This window comes from Stylophora pistillata, chromosome 3 (assembly GCF_964205215.1).
Source record: "Stylophora pistillata chromosome 3, jaStyPist1.2, whole genome shotgun sequence".
Classification (NCBI taxonomy): domain Eukaryota; kingdom Metazoa; phylum Cnidaria; class Anthozoa; order Scleractinia; family Pocilloporidae; genus Stylophora; species Stylophora pistillata.
The window spans coordinates 5,872,501-5,896,071 of NC_142521.1; the positions used below are offsets into that span (position 1 = coordinate 5,872,501).

The 23,571-nt window shown below is 39.4% G+C and overlaps 3 protein-coding genes across 4 annotated transcripts; 2 read left to right on the plus strand and 1 right to left on the minus strand.

The window, feature by feature from the left end:
- Positions 1–1,458: 1,458 nt before the first annotated feature.
- LOC148734278 (uncharacterized) lies at positions 1,459–4,920 on the minus strand. 2 transcript variants are annotated; one of them, XM_088754633.1, is made up of 3 exons: positions 4,779–4,920; positions 3,300–3,320; positions 1,459–2,213 (listed from the first exon to the last, which is right to left on the minus strand). In XM_088754633.1, exon 3 carries the CDS (start codon positions 2,048–2,050, stop codon positions 1,658–1,660), a length of 393 nt encoding a protein of 130 aa, XP_088610759.1. In that variant the 5' UTR covers positions 2,051–2,213; positions 3,300–3,320; positions 4,779–4,920; the 3' UTR covers positions 1,459–1,657. The 2 variants fall into 2 exon arrangements, with proteins under 2 accessions (XP_088610759.1, XP_088610761.1); XM_088754635.1 differs by lacking the exon at positions 3,300–3,320.
- Positions 4,921–8,276: 3,356 nt separating this feature from the next.
- LOC111339997 (uncharacterized) lies at positions 8,277–10,788 on the plus strand. The gene is made up of 3 exons (XM_022946757.2): positions 8,277–8,459; positions 9,625–9,645; positions 10,222–10,788. Exons 1-3 carry the CDS (start codon positions 8,408–8,410, stop codon positions 10,683–10,685), a joined length of 537 nt encoding a protein of 178 aa, XP_022802492.2. The 5' UTR covers positions 8,277–8,407; the 3' UTR covers positions 10,686–10,788.
- Positions 10,789–12,577: 1,789 nt separating this feature from the next.
- LOC111339976 (uncharacterized) lies at positions 12,578–19,071 on the plus strand. Its single transcript, XM_088752750.1, is given in 7 exon segments — positions 12,578–12,598; positions 15,695–15,820; positions 15,822–15,874; positions 16,333–17,244; positions 17,246–17,895; positions 18,065–18,238; positions 18,878–19,071. Coding segments are annotated over 7 exon segments (2,130 nt in total).
- The last annotated feature ends 4,500 nt before the right edge of the window (positions 19,072–23,571 follow it).

A 23,571-nucleotide genomic window follows, 5' to 3' on the forward strand; every position in this document is an offset into this window, starting at 1 on the left:
GAAACTTTGAGGTCTAAAAAGGAAAAAGAATAGTCAGAAATTTCCCAGGTATATTTCAGAGCCGGGTGAAAATGATTGACTGCGGTTATGAATTGAGTCAGCTCCTCTCTGGTAGAGGAGGTGGCGCCGAAACAGTCGTCGATGTAGCGACCGTAGAGTTCAGGTTTGGAGCCGTTGTATTGGCTGAAAAATTGGTGTTCCACAAAACCTACAAAAAGATCAGCATAGCCATGTCCCATTTTGGTAACCATGGCTACACCATTGGTTTGTTAATACAAGGAGTTCTAGGAGTGGTTATGATGAGATTTTTTGCTGTGGCCTGCAATTCTTGTTTAGTTATGAGTTGGTTTATCGTATTCTTGACGGTATTTTGATTGCTGGCAATGAGGTCTTTGTCGACCTTTTGATAAAAAGAGGTGTCAGAAAGTTTCCGCAAAACTTGTTTTTGGTAGAGGTCGGTTCGCCAAACAACGACTGAGCCGCCCTTATCGGCCCTTTTGATAACTATGTCTTTGCGTTTCTAAGTCTCTTTAGAGCCGACCATTCTTCAGAGGAGAGATTGGAAAATTTGGTAATATGATTGAAATTAAGTTTGTTGATATCGTGGCAACATTTTTTGATAAAAAAGACTAATGATGCGAACTGGCACTACAGAGGAGTCCATTTAGACTTTCGAGTCTGAAGTGTTTCGAAAGTGACATTACTTGTAATGTCTTCTTTGTACATCATTATCCTGAGGATCACAGAATGTAAAACAGCCAGGCTCGTAGGGTGGTCATTTTTTCAAGTACGCACAAGTACATATAATCTGGAAACCTAAGTAAACTGAGCGAAAAAATACAAATAATCGCAAAAAGTTTCAAAATTTTCTGGTGACTTGAAGTACGCACGTGCGCATATGCGTATAGGACGCTACCCGCCTGACAGCGAGGACCAAACCAATTCCTCTCGCATGTGTTACAAGACGGCCCCTCCCAATGTTGAAGACAAATCGTGTTTCCCAACACGTCTAAGAGCGCTTTTCAAATTGCACCATCCAAGCATTTGCTATACCCTCTTCTCTTTGAACGGATCGAGACTTTGCTTTTGTGAGGTTTTGTGGGGTATCTCATTAAGCATCAACGACAAGAAAGTGACATTCGAATGGAACGATACAGGTTGAAATACGAATGACCTCTTTCTCGCTTGGTAGTTTCGAAGCAGACTGTAAAAGAAAAAGATGAGGACAACGTAGAACGTAGCGTGGCCGTCGCCTTAACCAAATAAACAAAATAAGAAAGCACTAAAATCACGGTAAATGACAGGAAAGGTAAGATCATCATCTCATTTCATCGATCATCTCTTCGCATTTCGTCGATCTCGCCTTCTATCTGCCGCAGCCTTAACTTAATCAGCTTCTTCTCTGACTTGAATAAAAAGAATGCTCTCCTTACCGCGATCAAACAATCATAACGGACGCGAATTGTGATTTTTAATGGTCTTGCTCAGAGTGCACATTAACCTTTATCTTACATTACAAAACACAAGATTTGACTTCAGTTTCATAAAGTAGACATTAATTTCTATTCAAAATTATATAGATAAGTGATTAACGGCGGTACCGACGCTATCCACCACCTCAACCGCCTGGTTACCCTCCGCCACTTCCACCTCCATCTCAACCTCCAGGTCTCCGACCTCCACCTCCTGCACCAGCTTTCCAACCTCTAAAACCGGATTTCGAGCCTCCACCTCCGCCTCCGCCTATAGGTTTCGAGCCTCCGCCTCCACCCCAACCTCCACCAGGTTTCCGACCTCTGCGCCTGCCTCCATTCCCGGGTCTCCAGCCTCCTCCCCCACCTCCGCTAAAAGGTTCCCAGCCTTCATCACCGGGTTTCCTGCCTCCACCTCCTGCATTAGCTTTCCAACCTCTAAAACCAGATCTCGAGCCTCCACCTCCGCCTACGCCGATAGGTTTCCGGCTTCTGCCTCCTGCCCCACCTCCACCATCGCGCCGGGTCTCCAGCTCCACCTCTGCCTCCGCCTGCAGGTTTCCGGCCTCCGCCTCCATCTTTAGAACTCGAGTGCTGCAAAGTTTTCAGGCTCTCTAACCCCTGGGCATCGGCTGCTGTATCTTGGCTCATACTAGAGTTCAGCGTCATGGGTGCAGGGTGGGGCGTCATGGATCTTACGATACTTGTTATGCGCTTGTAAAGCTTCCTCTTCAAAAGAGCCTAAATAAGATAATACATTTATTACTTTGTGAGAGTTGTCATCCACCAGATTTACAGTGAATTGCAGTGAGGACTGAGTGACAGTATCCTTATTTGAATACATGGGGTTGGTATATTATGGTGTCATTACAGTCCAAACTAAGACAAATGTGTCATCCTTTCCAAAGAATTTGACATACAGTGGTGGGTGTTCATCTATGAATCTGTTCTTTCATTTTCTTAATCATTTGAATGGGTAAAGTGTTCATTTGGTCAAGTGGTTTGCTTTAAGGATGTGATTCCCAATACTGGGGGCGCTTTCCATTTGACCAAAATTTCTCAGATTTCCGGCCTGAAATTGAATGGAACGGGAAACGTTCCGGGATAAGTTTTTGAAAATTTAGGAATACGTCACTGTGAGTGTACCCTCTTGGATACGGTCGGACGCATTCCATTCGACCAACGAAAATACCGATATTTTGAACTGGTGATATTTTTTTCATGGGAAACGCCCTAAGTCGTTATCGGTTTAAAACTGAATCTGATCGGTTGAGAAAGAGGTGGGAGTCTTTTTTAGACCAACCATAAGGCTAAGGGAAGGAAAACCGTAACAAAACTAGGGGTGCTTTCCATTTGACCAAAATTTTCGCGATTTCTGGTCTGAAATCGAATGGAACGGGAAAAGTTCCGGGATAAGTTTTGGAAAATTTAGGAATACGTTTTAAGTGTGCCCCCTTGGATACGGTCGGACGCGTTCCATTCGACCACCGAAAATACCGACATTTTGAACACGTGATTTTTGTTGAATGGAAAGCGCCCTGGATTATATAGCTAAACATCACGTATTTTTGTGTTAAAGGTCATTGATGACATCTGCAACGCTTCCGTATCCAGGAACGTCAATCGTTAAGAGAGCACAATATAAACAATGGTCGATAAGGGGTCTCTTTAAAGAATTCATTGAACAAACATGAAATTAAATATTTTCCGCTGCACGTTTCCTTCATATGTCGCACAGAATTGATTTAGGAAAAAAAATAAACAATTTGAAATAGTTCCACTAATCATTGAGGTATCTAGGGACCTTTCTACAAGTGTATTACTTACCTTCGACGTTAAGCAGCCTCCCTAAAAAAGAATGATAGGAAAAAAAATAGAAAAAGATCTTCAGTGACAAGAAGGAAAATGGCAATTATGAAAAGTCAATATTCAGTGAGCTCACAATTTGTCACCAGAATTTTCTTCCTCTTGCCTTGATAATGAAAACTGTGCGACATAATACCTCCTTCTCCAAAAACATTTACGTGTTCCACCTTCGAGTAAGTTGATCGTCTCAAACATCGCATCAAAATAACTGAATGTTGATTAGCTAATGTACTAAGCGGATTTTTTTTGTTCAGGAGAGCACTCTTGGTAAATAAAGACAGCCAGCAAGATTACTCGCTCCTGAGCGTTTAGCAAGTCGATCATAATTTCTCATCGTCAACGTTGTTTTATACATAGCTGTAGAAGGTACGAGTAACCTGATTTGTAAAACTAATTTCTAAACTTTAAACTAGCGCTTTAAAAAACCTCCCTCAAAGATGACGACAGCCGTACTGCCTAATGAATTTCTTTTTAAAAATGCCGACCGGCTTTTAGAGGGAAATAAATTTTTCGCTCTCAAAGTTGCTTAAAAGCGTTTAATTTACTGAGAAAATAATGCAAGCATCAACGTGAAGAAACGGTCGAGAAAAAGCATTACAGTCGGCCGATCATTAACCGAAAATGATTTCAAAGGTGTACCAAGAATTCCAGACAAAGCTATCGAAAAATAAATTAATAAATAAATAAATAAATAAATAAATATATAAATAAATAATGATTTAACAATGGACATCCACTGGGTGGCTATTCTTGTCCACTGTTCCAGATCGAATTGAAATTTGGAATGTTACGTTGGTTTTTGCGGAGGGAGGAAAACCGGAGGACCCGGGGAAAAACCCTCGGAGCAAGGACGAGAACCAACAACAAACTCAACCCACATGAGACGCCAGGTCCGGGAATCGAACCCGGGCCACAGTGGTGGGAGGCGAGTGCTCTCACCACTGCGCCATCCCTGCTCCCCTTAATTAAGTAAAAATGCCAACTTTTGAGCAAATGTAACTGCTACCAAAAATGTGGATTCACCCCAGTGTGATGTAAAAAGTTTCCCTCGACGAGTTTAAGAACCTGACCGTCACTTCAGGCAGTTTTGTAGAAAAGTTTCAAAACTCGCTCCAAATCAATCAATGATTGTCCTTGGAACAAGGCGATAACGTGAAAAAAAATTCAACCACCTGTAATATTTCAACAAGTTAAAGACAGAAAGACGTGTACGTTATCGTGGGTTCTCTAGTCTCATCATTACGCAATTTCTCGCCTTCCTCTAGCCTGTTCAACGCTTTTTTCGCTTTTTCCGGCTTAAATATATGTCGTTTCTATCCTTCTCAACCGGAAACTCATTTGTTTTTGGGCCGAGATGAACTTAAATTGCTTTCACGCTAAAAATTATTCAAGATACTTCACTTTGCTCTGAAAGTAATTCCCATTACCCTTAGGCCTTACCTGACATGTACTGTGTCCCCAACAACATAACTAAAGATGTCCCTAAAGACATTTCGAAAGAGGGATAAAAAATCACTTTTCAAACTTCTTCAGAACGCTGAATTCAGAGTAGCCTCTGTTTTCTTCTCAGTAGCGCTCGTGCCTTTAAAAATAAGGCGGGGTCGTGTTAGCCTATATTTCCAGGTTGTACAGGTAAAACTACGGGTGTTTAGATAGAAAAGCCAGTCAAAAAAATTGTGTAATCTAGTAAGTAAGTACGTAAGTAAGTAAGTAACAACTTTATTTACAGAGGGTAACACATAACAGTTAAAAACTGACGAACCAGTAGCCCTCTATCCTAAGTTAAAAGTTAAAAACTATTTACACTTATAAAATTAAAAACAAGAAAAAATCTGGGTGAAATCTGGATATGCAGAACTAAAAACTAAGCTAAGAGTTCTTGGATAAAAATATTTTCGAACAGAAGATTTAAAAGAGCCAGTGGAGTCTTTCTCGCGAATGTGTAAAGGGGTGCTGTTCCATAGTTTTGCTCTACTGGACTGAAAAGTTCGCCCCCCTTCCGTTTTTCTATTATAGGAGGGCCACACTAAGTTATATTTTCCATAGCGACTGGTTCTGGTGTGTCGGATTAAAATAAAGGAAATTAGCTGTGATGAAAAGAGAAACTATTAATGACCTCATTAGCCTCAGGATCGATTTTGATCACCGAAGGAGGAAATGTACAGTGTCCCCAGCAACATAACTAAAGATGTGGCTAGAGACATTTCGAAAGAGGGATGAAAAATCCCTATTCAAACTTCTTCAGAACGCTGAATTCAGAGTAGCCTCTGTTTTCTTCTCAACAGTGCTCGTGCCTTTAAGAATAAGGCGGAGTCGTGTTAGCCTATATTTCCAGGTTGCACAGGTGAAACTACAGGTGTTTAGATAGAAAAGCCAGTCAAAGATGGTGTAATCTAAATTAAAATAAGTAAAGTAGTTGTGATGAAAAAAGAAACTATTAATGACCCCATTAGCCTCACGATCGATTTTGATCACCGAAGGAGGATATTATTGAGAAACGATTTAGGGTTTAGCCTCTGCTCGGCCATAGATTATGCATGTGCACGTACTGACCTCAGCAGAATCATTACAGGCGGCTGGTCATTGTCAAAAGCAAAATATATGCAGCATGGAAAAATTAAATCAGTGTGAGATGTAAAATGAACGATCATTACCTATTAAGGGATATTACCTATGATTTGTATAAGAAGCCGTTGGAAGGTCAGAATGATCCCTCTCGAGAAGTAAATGAAAAGCTTTACGAGTTAATAGTTGTATTTAAAATACCCTGTGCAACCAGCTTAAATAATTATCTCTCTCAAGCAGAAGTAAATGAAAAGCTTGACGAGTTAAGTGTTGTATTTAAAATACCCTCTATTATCATCCAATTGTGTTTTGTAGAGTACAAATAACGCTCGAGACGAGTAAAAATATCACGCGATATTCGTACTCCAGAAATATCCGCGAAATTCGCCCGCAATGAAATAACAATCTGGCGTCATCCTTTTCAAAGAATTTGACAAACAGTGGTGGGTGTTCATCTATGAATCTGTTCTTTCATTTTAATTTTCTTTATCCTCTTCGGATAAAACTAAATGATAACATAACTACGAGACAATAATCTGATTTTCTTCCCCATTTGATACATAGGGTTTCTCCCTATTCCCCAACCCCCACTTTCCGGGTCATTCAAGCGATCAGGTGAAGGAACAGCCAGCTGGAACCCAATGTTCCTAGTTTCCTGACATTCAGCTTATTTCCCTCCGTCTTGGGCCGGTAATCTTTGCAGTTGTTCAGGGATAGAGAGCTTTGACAAAAGGTATAAAGCTGAGAAGAAAACTCTTGAGTAAAAGAGATATGTTACGGCTCACAGTTCGTGGCTGCGACAAGTTATAAAATATTTCGCTTGTGGTATCTTTTCCTCTCCGCCCTTAAGTAGATTAGGCCGCAAAGGTTATCAACACGGAATACAAAGAGTAACAGTCTGGAATGAATGTGTTTTTATTACATCATGGTGAGATTACAATAGTAGAGTCACAATTAAAAGACAATAGAATGATAATAGAGTCAGTAATCATTCAACGATTATAGAACAGCAGACTAAATGGATACATCAAACTTAGCTTTTTATTTTTTATGGCTTGAACAATTTTTTTTTTGGAATTGGAAGTAGTTGACAACGGATGGGGTCGGAGGCGCCCTTGACCATCAGAGTATCAAGTCTGTTGTTTCCCCTGAGGAACGCAAATAAAAATAAAATTTTGGCGCGTGCTGTTTCTGTCCAAATGATTCATGACGGTATCTTTCTTGATCTTGCTGCTTTCAACCTTTCTTACGATTACTGTTTTAAGTACCTCCTGCTATCCTTACATTTAAGATTCTTACATCATATATTGCTTCCAAAGAAAACAGTTTCTATGATTTGCCACGTTTGGGATATTAAAAAAATTTCCCATTTATTCCATCAATTCAATCTTAAAGGGAAAGAGTTGATATAAAATGAATCAAAATCGAAGTAGTAGATAAATTAGGTTTCTAATTGAAAGTATTGTAAATGAAATACAATTTGCTTCAATGAACTTTTGCATCATTTTAGGGGATTTCCTTTCTGGGAAGTACTGCTCTCACATGTTAGTTATCGAAGTAATCTTTAAAAATCTCGAAATCTTACGGTGGCCATCATTTAAACTGCTTAATATATCTTATTAGACGTTTTATTGTTTAGTATCGCTGAGTATTTTTTCGGGTTGTGCCGTAATTTCACGATCCCGTAGGACGACTCAACAAAATGTCTAATAAGAGATTTATAATCCAACACGCCAGATTGTTATTTCAATGCGGGCGAATTTCGCGGGTATTTCTGGAGTACAAATATCGCGTGATATTTGTACCCATCTCGAGCGTTATTTGTACTCTACGAAACACAATTGGACAATAATAGAGCGTATTTTAAATACAACACTTAACCTGTCAAGCTTTTCATTTACTTCTCCTTGAGAGAGATAATTATTTAAACTGGTTGCAGAGGGTATTTTAAATACAACTATTAACCCATAAAGCTTTTCATTTACTTCTCGAGAGGGATCATTCTGACCTTCCAATGGCTTCTTATACAAATCATAACTAATATTCCTTAAGAGGTAATAATTGTTCATTTCACATCTCCCACTGATTTAATTTTTCCATGCTGCATATATTTTGCTTTTGACAATGACTAACCTCCCGTAATGATTCTGCTGTGGTCAGTACGTGCACGTGTATAATTTATGGCCGAGCAGAGGCTAAACCCTAAATCGTTTCTCAATAGTGTCCTCCTTCGGTGATCAAAATCGATCGTGAGGCTAATGAGGTCATTAATAGTTTCTTTTTTCATTACAGCTACTCTACTTAATTTAATTTAGATTACACCATCTTTGACTGGCTTTTCTATCCAAACACCTGTAGTTTCACCTGTACAACCTGGAAATATAGGCTAACACAACCCTGCCTTATTCGTAAAGGCACCAGCACTACTGAGAAGAAAACAGAGGCTACTCTGAATTCAGCGTTCTGAAGAAGTTTGAAAAGGGATTTTTGATTCCTCTTTCGAAATGTCTGTAGGGACATCTTTAGTTATGTTGCTGGGGACACTGTACATGTTAGGTAAGGCCTATGGGCAATGTGAATTACCTTCAGAGCAAAGAGAAGTATCTTGAATAATTTTTAACTGGAAAGCAACTTAAGTTCATCTCGGCCCACATACAAATGAGTTTCCGGTTGTGAAGGATAGAAACAACATGTATTTAAGCCGGAAAAAGGGCAAAAAGCGTTGAACAAGCTACAGGAAGCCGAGAAATTACGTAATAATGAGACTAGAGAACCCACGATAACGTACACGCCTTTCTGCCTTTAACTCGTTGAAATGTTACCAGTGGTTGAATTTGTTTTCACGTTATTGACCTGTTCCAAGAACAATCATTGATTGATTTGGAGCGAGTCTTGAAAGTTTTCTACAAAACTGTCCGAAGTGACGGTCAGTTTCCTGGACTCCTCGAGGGAAACTTTATACATCACACTGCATGTGAATCCACATTTTTGGTAGCAGTTACATTTGCTCAAAAGTAGGCATTTTTATTTAAAAAATAATTTATTCTCCGATAGCTTTGTCTGGAATTCTTGGTACACATTTGAAATCCTTTTCGTTTAAAGAGCGGCCGACTGCAATGCTTTTTCTCGACCGCTTATTCACGAGGATACTTGCATTATTTGTTCTCAGTAAATTGAACGCTTTTAGGCAAATATGAGACGAAAAATTTTCTTTCCCCGCTCTAAAAGCCGGTCGGCACTTCTAAAAAGAAATTAATTAGGCAGTATCTCTCGTCATCTTTGAGGGAAGTTTGTTAAAACACTAGTTTAGAAATTAGTTTTACAAATCAGATTACTCGTAACTTCTACAGCTATGTAGAAGAAAACATTGACGTTGAGAAATTATGGTCGACTTGCTGAACACTCAGGGGCGATTAATCTTGCTGGCTGTCTTTATTTACCAAGAGTGCTCTCCTGAACAAAAAAAATCCGCTTAGTACATTAGCTAATCAACATTCAGTTATTTTGTTGCGATATTTGAGACGATCAACTTACACGAAGGTGGAACACGTAAACGCTTTTGGAGAAGGGGGAATTATGTCGTACAGTTTTCATTATCAAGGCAAGAGGAAGAAAATGCTGGTGACAAATTGTGAGCTCACTGAATATCGAATTTTAATAATTGCCATTTAACTTCTTGTCACTGAAGATCTTTTTCTATTTTTCTATCATTCTTTTTTAGGGAGGCTGCTTAACGTTGAAGGTAAGTAATACACTTGTAGAAAGGTCCCTAGATACCTCAATGATTAGTGGAACTATTTAAAATAGTTTACTTTTATTCCTAAATGAATTCTGTGCGACATATGAAGGAAACGCGCAGTGGAAAAGATGTAATTTCATGTTTGTTGCATGAATTTTAAAAAGAGACCCCTTATCGACCATTGTTCATATCTTGTTCTCTTAACGATTCACGTTCAAAGGTACGGACGCGTTGCAGATGTCATCAATGACCTTTAACACAAAAATACGTGATGATTATCTATATAATCCAGTCTTGGGAATCACATCCTTAAAGCAAACCACTTGACTAAATGTACACTTTACCGGTTCAAATGATTAAGAAAATGAAAGAACAGATTCATAGATGAACACCCACCACTGTTTGTCAAATTCTTTGAAAAGGATGACGCATTTGTCTTAGTTTCGACTGTAATGACACCATATTATACCAACTCCATGTCTTTAAATGAGGATACTGTCACTCAGTCCTCACTGCAATTCACTGTAAATCTGGTGGATGAAAACTCTCACAAAACAACAAATGTATTATCTTGTTTAGGCTCTTTTGAAGAGGAAACTTTACAAGCGCATAACAAGTATCGTAAGATCCATGACTCCCCACTAATGACGCTGGACTCTAGTATGAGCCAAGATGCAGCAACCTATGCCCAGCCGTTAGTGAGCATGAACACTTTGCAACACTCGAGTTCTAATGACGGAGGCGGGGCGGAGGCAGAGGGGAGGAGGAGGAAGAGGCGGAGGGGCGGAGGCCGGAAACCTATAGGCGGAGGCGGAGGTGGAGGCTCGAGATCTGGTTTTAGAGGTTGGAAACCTGGTGCAGGAGGTGGAGACAGGAAACCCAGTGATGAAGGCTGGGAACCTTTTAGTGATGGTGGGGGAGGAGGCTGGAGACCCGGGGATGGAGGCAGGCGCAGAAACCGGAAACCTGTAAGCGGAGGGGGAGGTGGAGGCCGGAGACGCGGTGGTGGACGTGGGGGTGGAAGCGGAGGCCGGAAACCTTAATCACTTATCTATAAAATTTTGAATAGAAATCAATGTCCACTTTATGAAATTTAAGTCAAATCTTCTGTATTTCATTTTAAATAAAGGTTAATGTGCACTCTGAGCAAGACTATTAAAAATCACAATTTCTGTCCGTTATAATTGTTTGATCGCGGTAAGGAGAGCATTCTTTGTATTCAAGTCAGAGAAGAAGCTGATTAAGTTAAGGCTGCAACGGATAGAAGGCGAGATCGACGAAATGCGAAGAGATGATGGATGAAATGAGATGTTGACTTTTCCTTTCCTGTCGTTTACCGTGATTTTAGTAGTTTCTTATTTTGTTTATTTGGTTAAGTCGACGGCCACGCTACGTTCTACGTTGTCCTCATCTTTTTCTTTTACAGTCTGCATCTAAATTACTCAGCGAGAAAAAAATCGTTCCATTCGAAAGTCACTTTTTTGTCATTGATGCTGAATGAGATACCCCATAAAACCTTAAAAAAGCTAGGTCTCGGTCCTTTCAGAGAGAAGAGGGTATGGCAAATGCTAGGATTGTGGAATTGTGAAAAGCGCTCTTAGACGTGTTGGAGCATGTTACGACCTTGGCAACAATGTTATCATGCCCTTATAAATAGGGGCCGTGAGTGGCATCCATAGATCATCAGTGTACAGTAGAATCCCGATTTCTCGAGCCTCCAGGGGAATCGCAAATTGGTTCGAGAAATCGGGAGCTGGGAAATGGACAGAAGACATGACATTTAGCACGTTTATCGAATATCTTATGATTTCCAGAACATTATTGATTCGTCCTTTAGGAAAGTTTTAGTGGTTTCGACATGAATACGTGACGGCTATTTATAGAAACTCGAGTTGTTTACCGTAAATTCTGGAAAATTCTATGATGTAATGTTAATGAAAATAGTCATGTTGTAAACCTGTAGAATCTTCTAGAAAGATTGTAAGGAACTATATAAGAGGGGGCAGTAGGTTGTTGCGTTTAGAGGAAAAAGGAGAAAGGGAAGAGAAAAAGTTAAATGAAATAAAGGAGTTAGCGAACAAAATTCATCTCAAGGTTTAACACCAAACCACTTAATTGGCCGGGTATTCTTTGATTATGAGTAAATGTTCAAATTTTAACAAAAATACATCACTTTTAATGTAGATCTTGACCTTTATTTACAAACAAAACGCACTTAAAAAACAAAACCGGTACATTACAGAACACATGTCGTGTAGAGTCTGTATATAGCGCTCACTCAATTTAGCTGAAATAATTTGTAATAGCTTGTTTCCTCTTTGTTACCGAGAAACTCTGGTCTATGATTTGAGAAATGTTCCTGGTACTTTTCCGCAGATTATGGAGGTGCGCATCATCAGGAAAAAAGCTGAATGTGTTAAGCACGCCGATTGCATGCCGCAGTTCACACTGTGTTGGTGGTTTTGGCGGCTCGTCTACAATCACAATCTCGTCCTCGTCCATTTCTTCTTCCTCCTCTTCATTTGAATCTGCTGAGTGGTTAAACTCTGCTAGTATATCCTCATCAGTTAAGGGATCAGCTTCAAAAGTAGCCGCACCATCCTCACATTCCACAGCAATGCCACTCGTGACATTCTTCGTTGCAAGTTCAGGTGCTCGTTCCCTTAACTTATCGATTTCTTCCGCCAAAGTCATGAATGGATTATCGTCATCAGAAAGTGAGCTTTCTTGGGACTGATGTGAGATCCCGGCTGCTCTGAAGCAGTTGTTGATGGTTCCTGGCGTAACTTTGTCCCATGCTGCAACAAGTATATCCATAGCAACAAGGATGCTGATGTTTGGGATTGGCCTATTGTTCTCAATTGCAGTTAATATGTACATTTGTACAGCTTTTGATCTGTAATGAGCTTTGAGAGCTCTTATTACGCCCTGGTCCATGGGCTGCGTCTTGGATGTGGTACTAGGCGGCAGAAACACTAAATTAATAGCTTTAAGATCATTTAAATGTAGGTGAGCTGGACAGTTGTCCACGCTAAGCACAATTTTGCTGTCTTCTCTTTATTGAAAAACAGTGATACGTCTTGCATTGAAGCAGGGGCTGTTTGAAAAAAGGTTGCGAGCAAACAAGTTGTTTGCCTTGGGTATCTTGAAGGGTCATTATCGTCATAAAGCGGAAAGCGGGAAGCACCTCAAGGAAAATAAACGATGAAAGCAAAAATTGATGCGTAATACTGATACACGAACGAAAAGGATTTGTGGAACTCTGATATGTAACTTTTCTTTAGAATATTATAAAAAATAAAGATATACGATTGATCAGCGATAACACAGGTTGTACTGTTGAAACGAATCTGAGTCAGGTCAAATCTTAGCTTAACTTACAAACAAACATTATGAAAGACAGCTCAAAACATCTGACAATCTAATACAAATCGATTTTTTGTGGAAAAGCCACGATATGAATTGATACCTGATCAGTACTTATCTTTTTCTCGACCCTATTCAATGCAGTTTCATTTACTTTCAAAATTAGAAGATTAAACTTTTTTACTTTGTTTACGTCACTCAAGCGAAAGAAACCTACTTTGCTTATATTGTTTCTTGCGGTTATTATTTTTCCGTGTGTATGTTTAAGAGAGCGCATTTACAAGGAGCGGATTAAGTGGATTCTCTTTAAAGGTTGTGAGCACTCCTGAGTCAGAGAGCGACTGCATCGGTCTTGCACTTAAATATGACTGCATTCGTTTAGCATAGGTAATCAGTGACGGATCCAGACTTTGAGTTTTGAGTTGGTGTGCGTTCACCTACCGGCTTTCTTCCCTCTGCGTTTATTTGTTTTACCAAAATAAGGGGGTCCTCCATGCCCCTCCCCAAGATTCGCCACAGGTAATAACATGAGTTCGAGAGCAATTTGTTGTCTTTGAAAAACTTACAGGTGCATTTGGAGCGTATGGGGGGGTCGGAAATATCAAAGCACAACTGATTGACGCACTGGCCCGTTAGTGACCGAAAGAGAGAGAAACTAACTTGCCAACTGACTAAATGAATGACACATTCATGAATACAATCGGGCCTACACGGACGGATGGATTGACAATGTGAGCTACTGACTTGAGACTTTTTAGAACCACCATGATTAGTAACATTCAACAATTATTCCACGAGCGCGCGTTGGATATGAGATGATTGATAGCCAAGGTCGTTCTTTTTCGGTCGTTTGTGATGTTTATGTCGTGAATGAGTCGTTTGTATGGAGCGGGTAGTTGTTGACATCTGTTTAGGGGAGTCTGTTCTAAGTTAGTAAACCAGCAAATAGTCAGTGCTGTAGGTTAGGCATTGCGCAGAGTCCCTGTCAATGTTGTGGTTGGTAAGTCGATGGTGTTCAGCAATGTGATTGCTGTCATCACCTTTCCTCGTCGCCCGTCTGTGTTCAGTCAGTCTTGTTGTGAGGTTTCTGCCAGTCTCACCGATGTAGGAGGCTTGGCAGTCGGAACAATTGATCTTATAAATCGTTCCCTGTCTGTTCCTCGGTTCGTCTTTGTCTTTAACGTTGGTTTGTAACTGACGTAGTGTGGTGATGGGTTTGTGGACAACCTAACTTTACCGACAGATCGAAACAGGCCAATCACGACCGACTTACGTCACTTGAGTCTTACAGCCAATAACATCACGGCAAAACCAACCGATCATTTCACACGAACTGGAATAAGAACATTCTACTGACAACAATCATTCACTTGAATCTGATGATGACTTCCGCACAGGTTGTCGAAACGTCAGTCACTACCACCGACAACAGTCCTTCTCAGGACTACACTCACCCGGACGATCAGACTACACCTTCACATAATCTGAGAAATAGGCAAATTGATTTTTTTGCTCAGCTTCGCCTAACTAAAATACAATCCGAATATTATGTTTACCAATGACAAAGTCCCAGTTCAGACCATATTTTTCAAAATGAAAATTGTTGCAAGCTTTTAACTCAAACTAGGCTTAGACTGTTTTGGTGATGTTTCATCATTGTGCTCGCACAAATAATTATTTGTGCTTAACTATTAAAACTCCTACATCTCAAAGAATTATGTCATTTTATGGGCTCGATCCATTTGGGCTAAACAATAAAGAACTTTACGTTTCATTTACACTACGTGTAAATAACCGTAAAGTCGACTCACAAACTATACGGAAGGTTTACGCTGGCTTTACGCTACTTTCGCGTAAAGCTTTCTTTACTTACCCTTATATAGTACGTAAAGTTAACGTAAAGCTTCGTACAAAACTTTACGCAGATTTACGCAACATTTAAGTCTTCGTAAATCTTGATTTTCATGCTGTGTTTCTCTTCATGGAAAGTAAGCCAGGAGTGAGACGAACAGACAGAGGCACATAGATTAACCTTACGAATCGTCTATGAGAGCTTTTAAGTACATCATTGTTTCTCTGGATGAATTATACTACTTGCAGTGTTTTTAAAAAATAGTTCTTCTTTCCTTTATTCTTAATGTTTGTTTTCTAACCTGGACAAGAAATTATTGATGAATATGTTAACCCTTCCCGCCCGGCAAAAAGAAAAAGAAAAAACAAGTCAGTGTCATGACAACTACACTGATAGCAGCTGATCAATAACTTTCCTTATATAAAAAATAAAAATATAAAAAAATAAACAGTTTAACGTGGAGAAATATTTAGCTAGAAGCTAGTTTACAGGTTTTCCACGAAACAACTTAAACAAATAATTCAAATTGAAAATAACGTTGTTAAGAATCCCAACTGACCGAAGGCAAACCAGTTGGCTATATGACAAGCATGGCCGAGGATTTGAAACTCGGGGCTACCGTGAAACAAATCCAGGTAGTGGCCAGGGCGGGACTTGAACCCGGGAGCAACGGATTGTAAGTCCGACACGCTGACCACTCGACCATGCTGCCTTATGGTGATTTCCCGTCTTAGTATCACTGCACTTATTGCTTAAGGAACTATAATTATCACTGAAATCATTCTTGAAGCAGTAAAAGTAAGATACAGCCAAAGTTTTATATAACTCTTCTAGGGTTCGTTCGTAATAAGTGTCAAAGCCATGGATTTTGATCCAGTATCATCGGATGACCTGATAGACGGATACGAAAAGACAGTCACTGTCGTTCCAAGTTCATAGACTTCTTCTCAGATTTGGCGGAAAAATCAGTTTGAGTGTTAATCCATCTACGACTATTTTGCAATATACAGTCCAGTACGTATGATGCACGATCCTCGCAGTAGATAGCGCTATTTAAGCAATAGCGAAAATCAGGCCTGAAAAAAAAAAATCAGGCCTGTAAATAAAAATCAGGCCTGTAAATAGCTCTATCTACTGCGAGGATCGAGCATCATACGTATCTAATACCGCAATTCAAGATATATGAACTTCATATATTTCATTGCATCTGATTTATCACTTTCACGGGTTTATTACGAATCAACTTAACGGCCTGCTCCCAGTTGGCTTGTTAGCTCAATTGGTAGAGCGCTGCACTAGTATCGCAGAGGTCAGTGGCTCGAATCCCGTACAGGCCTGATTTTTTTCAAGTCTGATTTTCGCTATTGCTTAAATAGCGCTATCTACTGCGAGGATCGTGCATTATACGTATCTAATACCGCAGTTCAAATAATATGAACTTCATATATTTCATTGTATCTGATACAGTCCAGTGTAATCCAAGATTATCATGGTCCCAGTTGCACCAGGCTTTGTAGAGCACGCGATGACAACATAGCAGGTCATTACACGTGCGATAAAACTACTGGTCATAAGGTTTGCCGCGTTGGATGGTATGATGCCAGCTGTAAAGTATACTGTATGCCTTACGATGACAACACGAACGGACATTATTCATGCGATCCTGGGACAGGAAGAAAGATTTGCCTAAAAGGATGGTATGGACTCACCTGTAAGGTGCACTGTGTCCCTAAGAATAACTCGCTGGCGAGTTACAAGTGCGATTCCCGAGGGCGAAAAGTTTGTTTGCGTAACTGGTATGACAAAAATAAATGTAGTGTTTATTGCACACAGACTGATGATTCTAGGGCTGGCTACAAGTGTGACTCGAACAGAGCCAGGATGTGTTTACAGGGCTGGTATGGACCATTATGCGATTGCAAAGCAAGGAATGACTCGTTCCATGGCTACACTTGTAATATCACAACCGGAGAAAAAATCTGCCTCAAGGGATGGTTTGGTGACTACTGCGAGATTTTTTGTTCACCAAGAAATGACTCAGTTGGTCATTACATTTGCCAGAGTGGTACTGGAGCCAAGGAGTGTCTGCCTAACTGGTATGGAGAAAACTGTACTATTTACTGCCGATCCAGGAATGATTCTATTGATCAGCACGAGTGCACTGCAAGTGGGAGTAAGCTGTGTGCACGTAACTGGTATGGACCCAACTGCACAGTTTATTGCGCCTCAAGAAATGATCACGCGGGTCATCTCACGTGTCACCCACAGACAGGGCGGGTAATTTGTAATCCAGACTGCTATGGAAGCAGTTGTAGAACCTATTGCGTTCCTCATGATCGTGATTCGCTTGGGCATTACAATTGTAACAAGATCGATGGAAATAAGATGTCTTAAGAACTGCTATGGAGCCCACTGCTCTAATTTCTGTTCTCCTCAAGATAACTCCAATGGGCATTACAAGTGCGATAAAAGAAATCGCAGCAAGATGTGCCTGGATGATTGGTTTGGAACCGAATGCAAAACTTTTTGCAAGACAACGAACAATTCAGAAGGACACTAACGATGTGCCAAAGAGGACGGGACCAAGATTTGTGACCAGAGTTGGTTTGGGCAAAACTGCACTGTCTACTCGACACCAAGAAATGACTCTCAAGGGAATTACGTATGCGATCATCTCGATGGTAGTAATATTTGTCACCAGGATTGGTTTGGTCGGAATTGTTCAATGCATTGTGTACCCAGCAACAACTCTGAGGGACATTACGATTGAGGATCTGAGGACGGTTCAAAAATATGTCACCAAACTTGGTATGGCCCTAACTGTTCTACCAACTGTATCCCTAAGGATGAATTTGCCGGACACTATAGTTGTGATGCCACCGATGGAAGCAAGGTATGTTACCTGCACTGGTATGGACCTCATTGCGCAGCATTCTGCATGGCACAAAACAGCAGCAAAGGGCACTACACGTGTGAGGAAGAGACCAGTCAAAAAATGTGCTTAAAAGGTTGGCAAGGAGCAGCGTGTCTTCAAAGTAAGTGTGCCGAGTTTTGAATGTTTTCCTTTGCTCGTTATCGATCGACCCAGAAAATACATTTGGAACGTTTTTGGATAAAATGACTTTACAAAATGTCGCAAAATATGTAAGGTAAAGTAAGAGTAGTTGCTTTTATTGTTAAACATTTTGTAATTTCAGTTTTGAGGAATTACATCTACCTCTCATCCATCTATGAGGACTCCCTCGTCATTGCTATCTTTCCCAACCGAAAGCAAAACCACAGACCACATTATTAAGACTCCGTTCTACCCTCAGACAGAGATGTCGACCAAAGAATCAAGCATCTGGTCTACGAGGTCGACTGAAGGAGATAGCGCTGGTCATGTACAATAATCCACTATTCGCCCCACGAAAACAATTGTAATTGCCCCGGGAAAAATTACTTGAAAATGATTGGCTGAAAATCGCTTAGCAACGGATGCGAAGGTAAAGAAATTTCGGTTTGTTTTGTAACAATGGCGTCCCTTTTTGCGCGAGATCAGTACGAAAACATTTTGCCCCTTATATTATAAACAAGTAATCACATGGTTCCTCGTAAAATTAAGGATTTATATGACTTGTGTTTTCGGAAGTTGCAGAAATTGCCCTCGTCGCTGCGCGACAGTGATCGTGTTTTACAGTTACACAACATGTAAGAGTCCTGTATGATTGTAATGTTACACTAACCAATCTCTCACCGTAGGCAGAAGCACAAAATTTTTTCACTTTTTTCATCGGTAAATATCCTCTGATCTATTTACTTCCCGATATATCTTAAGGTCTTTTGCGAAACGGCGTATTTAGTTATGTTGTCACACCGATGGTCACAAGACAAGATGAGTCCACATTTATGATATCAGTTGTAATTGCTAACTTTCAAGATTGAATGATAATATCAGTTATTAAAACTTTTAAGACCTCAGTAGTCACTGAGTGGATCGTATATTTTTTATACTACCTTGCCACTATATATTTCAAGACAATTGGCCTGAGGCAGCGGCGTCTGCAAACGAGTTTGGAGACGTGGCACAGTGTGACAGTGACAGAGGGATTGAAGAATTCAACGAGACTGAAATCTTAAGCGAGTGCCTGTCTGCTTCGGAGCAAAGCTATGAAACTGAATCTGACGTTAACAATCACGACACAGATAGTGACATTGATCCAAATACATAACACTTCCGATTTCGTTTACAATCACGTGGGTAGATGACGTGAACTGTGCGCTTGACCCCCCCCCCCTTACGGCCCCTCTACAAAACTTGAGTACTAGCTATCTAAGTGATGCTGTTTTTCTGAAACACAGCTTCTCAAATTCATGGCTGGAACAATATGCAGTATTCTTAACTGAGAAAAGTAAGGCTCTAAAAACTTTGCAGCCACTCATTCATTTGAAGAAACTATCCAACTCAGCGGCTGAAAAGATTTCTGCTTCTGGTCTGAGCCTTGGCCACCTGCAGTTGGCATACTCAAGGGGAGGAGTAGATGGTCTTTTCAATGTTCTGACAGAAAGTTTGACAGGAAACCAAGGGTAACCACTAATAAAAGAATCATTAGAAATATCTGTAGTTTCTTTCAGGGTGAATGAAGTAAAAGAGCTTAGCTTTCTGTAGCTATCTCTTCCTGGTGTAATAAAACCATGCCACATACTAATGTAAGCTGGACTCATGGCTACATTTTACAGCTATGGTACATTATAGGCAAATAAATTATTATTGTATCTGAGTCATAATCAATAAGGCTTAAATTTGACCCCAACTGAAATTAAATTTCTTATCAAGTGTTACTGTCCATATGTAATTTATCTCGTTATTCATTGCCACAGTCATAGAAATAAAAGATAAAATATTTTGGAAAGTTATCACATCAGCATTGGGAAGGATTTTTATGAAATTAAATTGCAATCCTTATATTTCTTTTGTGTGTGCTAAACAAGCTGAAATCATTTTTGCCGATGATACAAATATGTTTTATTCTTGAAAAGACCCTGAGCAGCTCCAATCAGTTATTGATGAAGAACTTAGAAAGGTCTTAAAATACTGTGCAGTAAATATGTTGTCAATTAATTTCAAGAACACTAATTATATGATTATTACTTCACTTAAAAAGAGAACAAATATCAGAATAACAGCTTGCAATATAGAACAAAAATCTCAGATAAAATATTTGGGGGTTTTTATTGATGAACATTTAAAATGGGATGCTCAGCTCCAGCACATAAACAATAAAATAACAAAAAACTTCGGAATTCTATTTAAGCTTAGACATTATTTACCTGTGAGCACACTCAAACAACTGTACTATAATCTCATATATCCCTATCTAACATATGGATTGATGTGCTGGGTAAATGCATGCCAAACCAGGTTAAATAAAATCAAAATAAGTCAAAACAACGGTATCCGCAGCATCTTCTTTGCTAGCAAAAGAGAAAGTTCTACACCATATTTCACACTGTTAGAAATCTTAAGATTAGAGAATATTTTTGGATTAAAAATTGTGTACAAAATTCAATATCAAAAAAAGAATATACCTCCAGTCCTCTATGATCTAGCCCAACCAGCTTCAGCTGTCCATAATTACTCTACTAGGTATGCCACTAATTAAAACTTGTACAGACCATTCTCTAGAACCAATTATGGTCTAGCAAGATTTAGTGTGGTGGCATCACAGATCTGGCAAACGATACCTATTAAAATAAAGTGTCTCCCTGCCAAAAGCTTTAAAAAAGAATATAAACTCCTCCTACTTGGCAGGCAGACATCTTGAACAACTTTAACCTATCATAGAGCTCTATTTTACTTTTTTAAGTATTTAGTATATGTGCTATCTCCTTAAGTGTATTAAACTTTCACCCATCCGTAACTGCTCTGTGGTAGTGGTCAACTCGAAAGCTTGGCTCCTTTGGCTACTTCACACTCTTTCCACTGCTTTGTGTAAATTCATGTATAGTTAGAGCTCTCTTCTTTTTTTTTCTACTTTTTCTCTTTCTCGTTGTTGTATTTTTAGTAGAATAAGTGTGACTAAAAGAATGAATGAATGAATGAATGAATGAATGAATGCAATTGTATTTCAGCATGTGGGGTGTGACATGCAGTACACAACCGCAGGTACTTGTAAGTACATTTGGTTTCTGAATATCAGAACACTTGTGCTATGGCTTCTTTGCTCAAAGTGGACTATCAAGGTGAACAAGAAGATTCCTTGTAGTACAGGATTACTTGCTGCCCTAAATGGGATTCATTACTTGCATATCACATTTGTACCAGCTACATTACTATCTATTTAACAGAAAAGGCCACCAAAGAATTGAGCAAGTGCAACGGTTACAGAGATTTCTAAAAAACAAATTCTATTTTAAATTCAAACTAGCATTAAGAGTTTGCACATTGAAGCCCTATACCTCTAAAATTACTCCCTTCTGGTCTCCATGGTAACCAACATTTCAATATATAAGTATTTTATGTTGATTTTTGTCCATATATTTCTTTTGCGTGTGCTAAACAAGCTGAAATCATATTGTTGCTAATTTTTGGCCTTTGGCAGAATGCCATTTGTATGGATGGCAGGGTAGGGAGGGGGACTGAGGTTCCCTCAGTAACTCAGTAAGGAGCATGGGCACCCCGCGTTTTTTTTAAATAATTTTAATCAACTACCTATAACCTTTGTGTGAGAAAAAACTGATCTGATTTCTATCGCTGGAAATTGAATAAATGAGGAAAACAGAATACCATGTGGTATTTTCTGGTTTGCATTTATGTAGCCATGGCAACCAATTTGAATCAATTTTTTCCTTAAAGATCCAGCTTTCTATCTAAAACAAACTGAAAATTTTTGTTTGTGTCCAATACTCTGTACTGATTGTAGTTCAGGGTATGTTAGTTTCCATATGATGAATATTCAGTGGAAAAATATGAACTAAAATCTATTGGCAGTTTATTTTCGGAGGAATGACCTTAATTTTTATAATAATGCTTCAATTTGTTACTTTATTTTTTTTTATTTCAGTTTTGGTAAAAAAATGTTTTAATATCTTACCTGACCTCTCTATAAACATTTTTTTTACCCCATCACGTTGGCAAACAATTTATTTTGTCTTTTCAGACCCTGCAAACAATGTTTTTTTCAATATGAGCCCAGACGTACTAGGCAAATTTTTGTTTATTTTGCGAAAAAATCTGTCACCAGTTCCCTACCAAATTTTGTCAAGGCTCGCCGAACTTCAAAGGCGCCGTAGTCTTGCCTCGAAGCAGGACAAATTTTTGTCAGCCGTGACATCTGACAGATTTGTCAATTTACGGGCCATGATTTGATGGAAAATGTCAATCAAGAAAATTTGATTTTTATTTCTAGTCGAAGTATTTAAGACATCAGTGAATGCTTCACGAGCAAAATTCATTGCAATGCCTGCATTTTCCACCCACCATGTGATAAGCGATATAGTCCGAAATCCAGAACACTTTCTGGTGGGATGCGGTTCCTCAACCGCGTGTCTTCCCTTGTAGCTTAACGAAGAATGGCCTACGGACCGTTAGACGTGTTGCGCGACATTCTCATCTGGTGATGAAAGACTTCTTCGAAGATATTATGCCTACGAAAATTAAGTAATGGTCTGCATAAGAAGTACGCATTTCAAACCACGAATTGCAAGGCCTAGGTAGGTTCTAATAGTAAGGGGTCAATAAGGATGAGACCTTTGCTGCCTTCTACGGACAGATCGGATGTGGTACTCTAGAACCAGTTGCAATCGAACAAGGTGAAGCCTCCACTGGTATAGTAGAAGTAGCAACTGCCTCTGCTGGAGGTGAACGAATTTAAGGAAGAAAAAAACTGAATACAAGCAATAATATACTGAGACAACATATCCAAACGAAGAGGTTAAAGATCACCATGAGACCATGATTCCTGAGATCACATTAACCTTTCCAGCGAACGGCGTTCAAGGGATGGTTTTTCAGTATTCCCGTGTGATTGACACTTGTGCTTAACTGATATTTTCCTGTGTCTCAGTGCGCCCACGCTTGACAAAATTGAAAATTTGGCAGAGACAAATTTTGTCCAGATTTTTGGATGGGCAAAACAAGTTTTGTTTGTCCAATGAGTCCGAAACCTATTTCTCATACCCCCTCTCCAGAAAAATAATGTTCCGTCCCTAATTGAATCATAATAAATATGTAACGAAAACTACCCTGAACTAGGAATAAACCCGAGCCATGCTGAGTCTGGTCTAGTTTAATTAATTATCTTGATACTACTAAAGGTTTTTGAAGGATAGCAGTAGATTATGTACTACATTACTTAAGTGCTACTGAGACGAAAATTGATGTTCTTCAAAACAAATGTTTTATGCCGACAATTTAAGTTTAAATCCTAAACAAAAAGAAAAAAATACAATTCAGACCTATCGCGGCAAGAAAAGTCCGAAAATTTTTTTATTAAAACTCACTAAATTTCGTCCGCCATTGCTCAAACTGCAACTACTGAGCCAAGGATAATTTTTAGCGTCTTTCCCCATTGTGACGTCATATTATTCCTTTCATCGAAGCTCTGTCGAAGTAAATAGTAAATTCAGTGGCGGGCTTGCTCGAAAATCGTCATTGTTCTTTATTTTAAATGACAGTGATGGTTCTGTTTCTGCCGATGAGGGGTCTATGAATTATTGTTGTACTGTTGAGG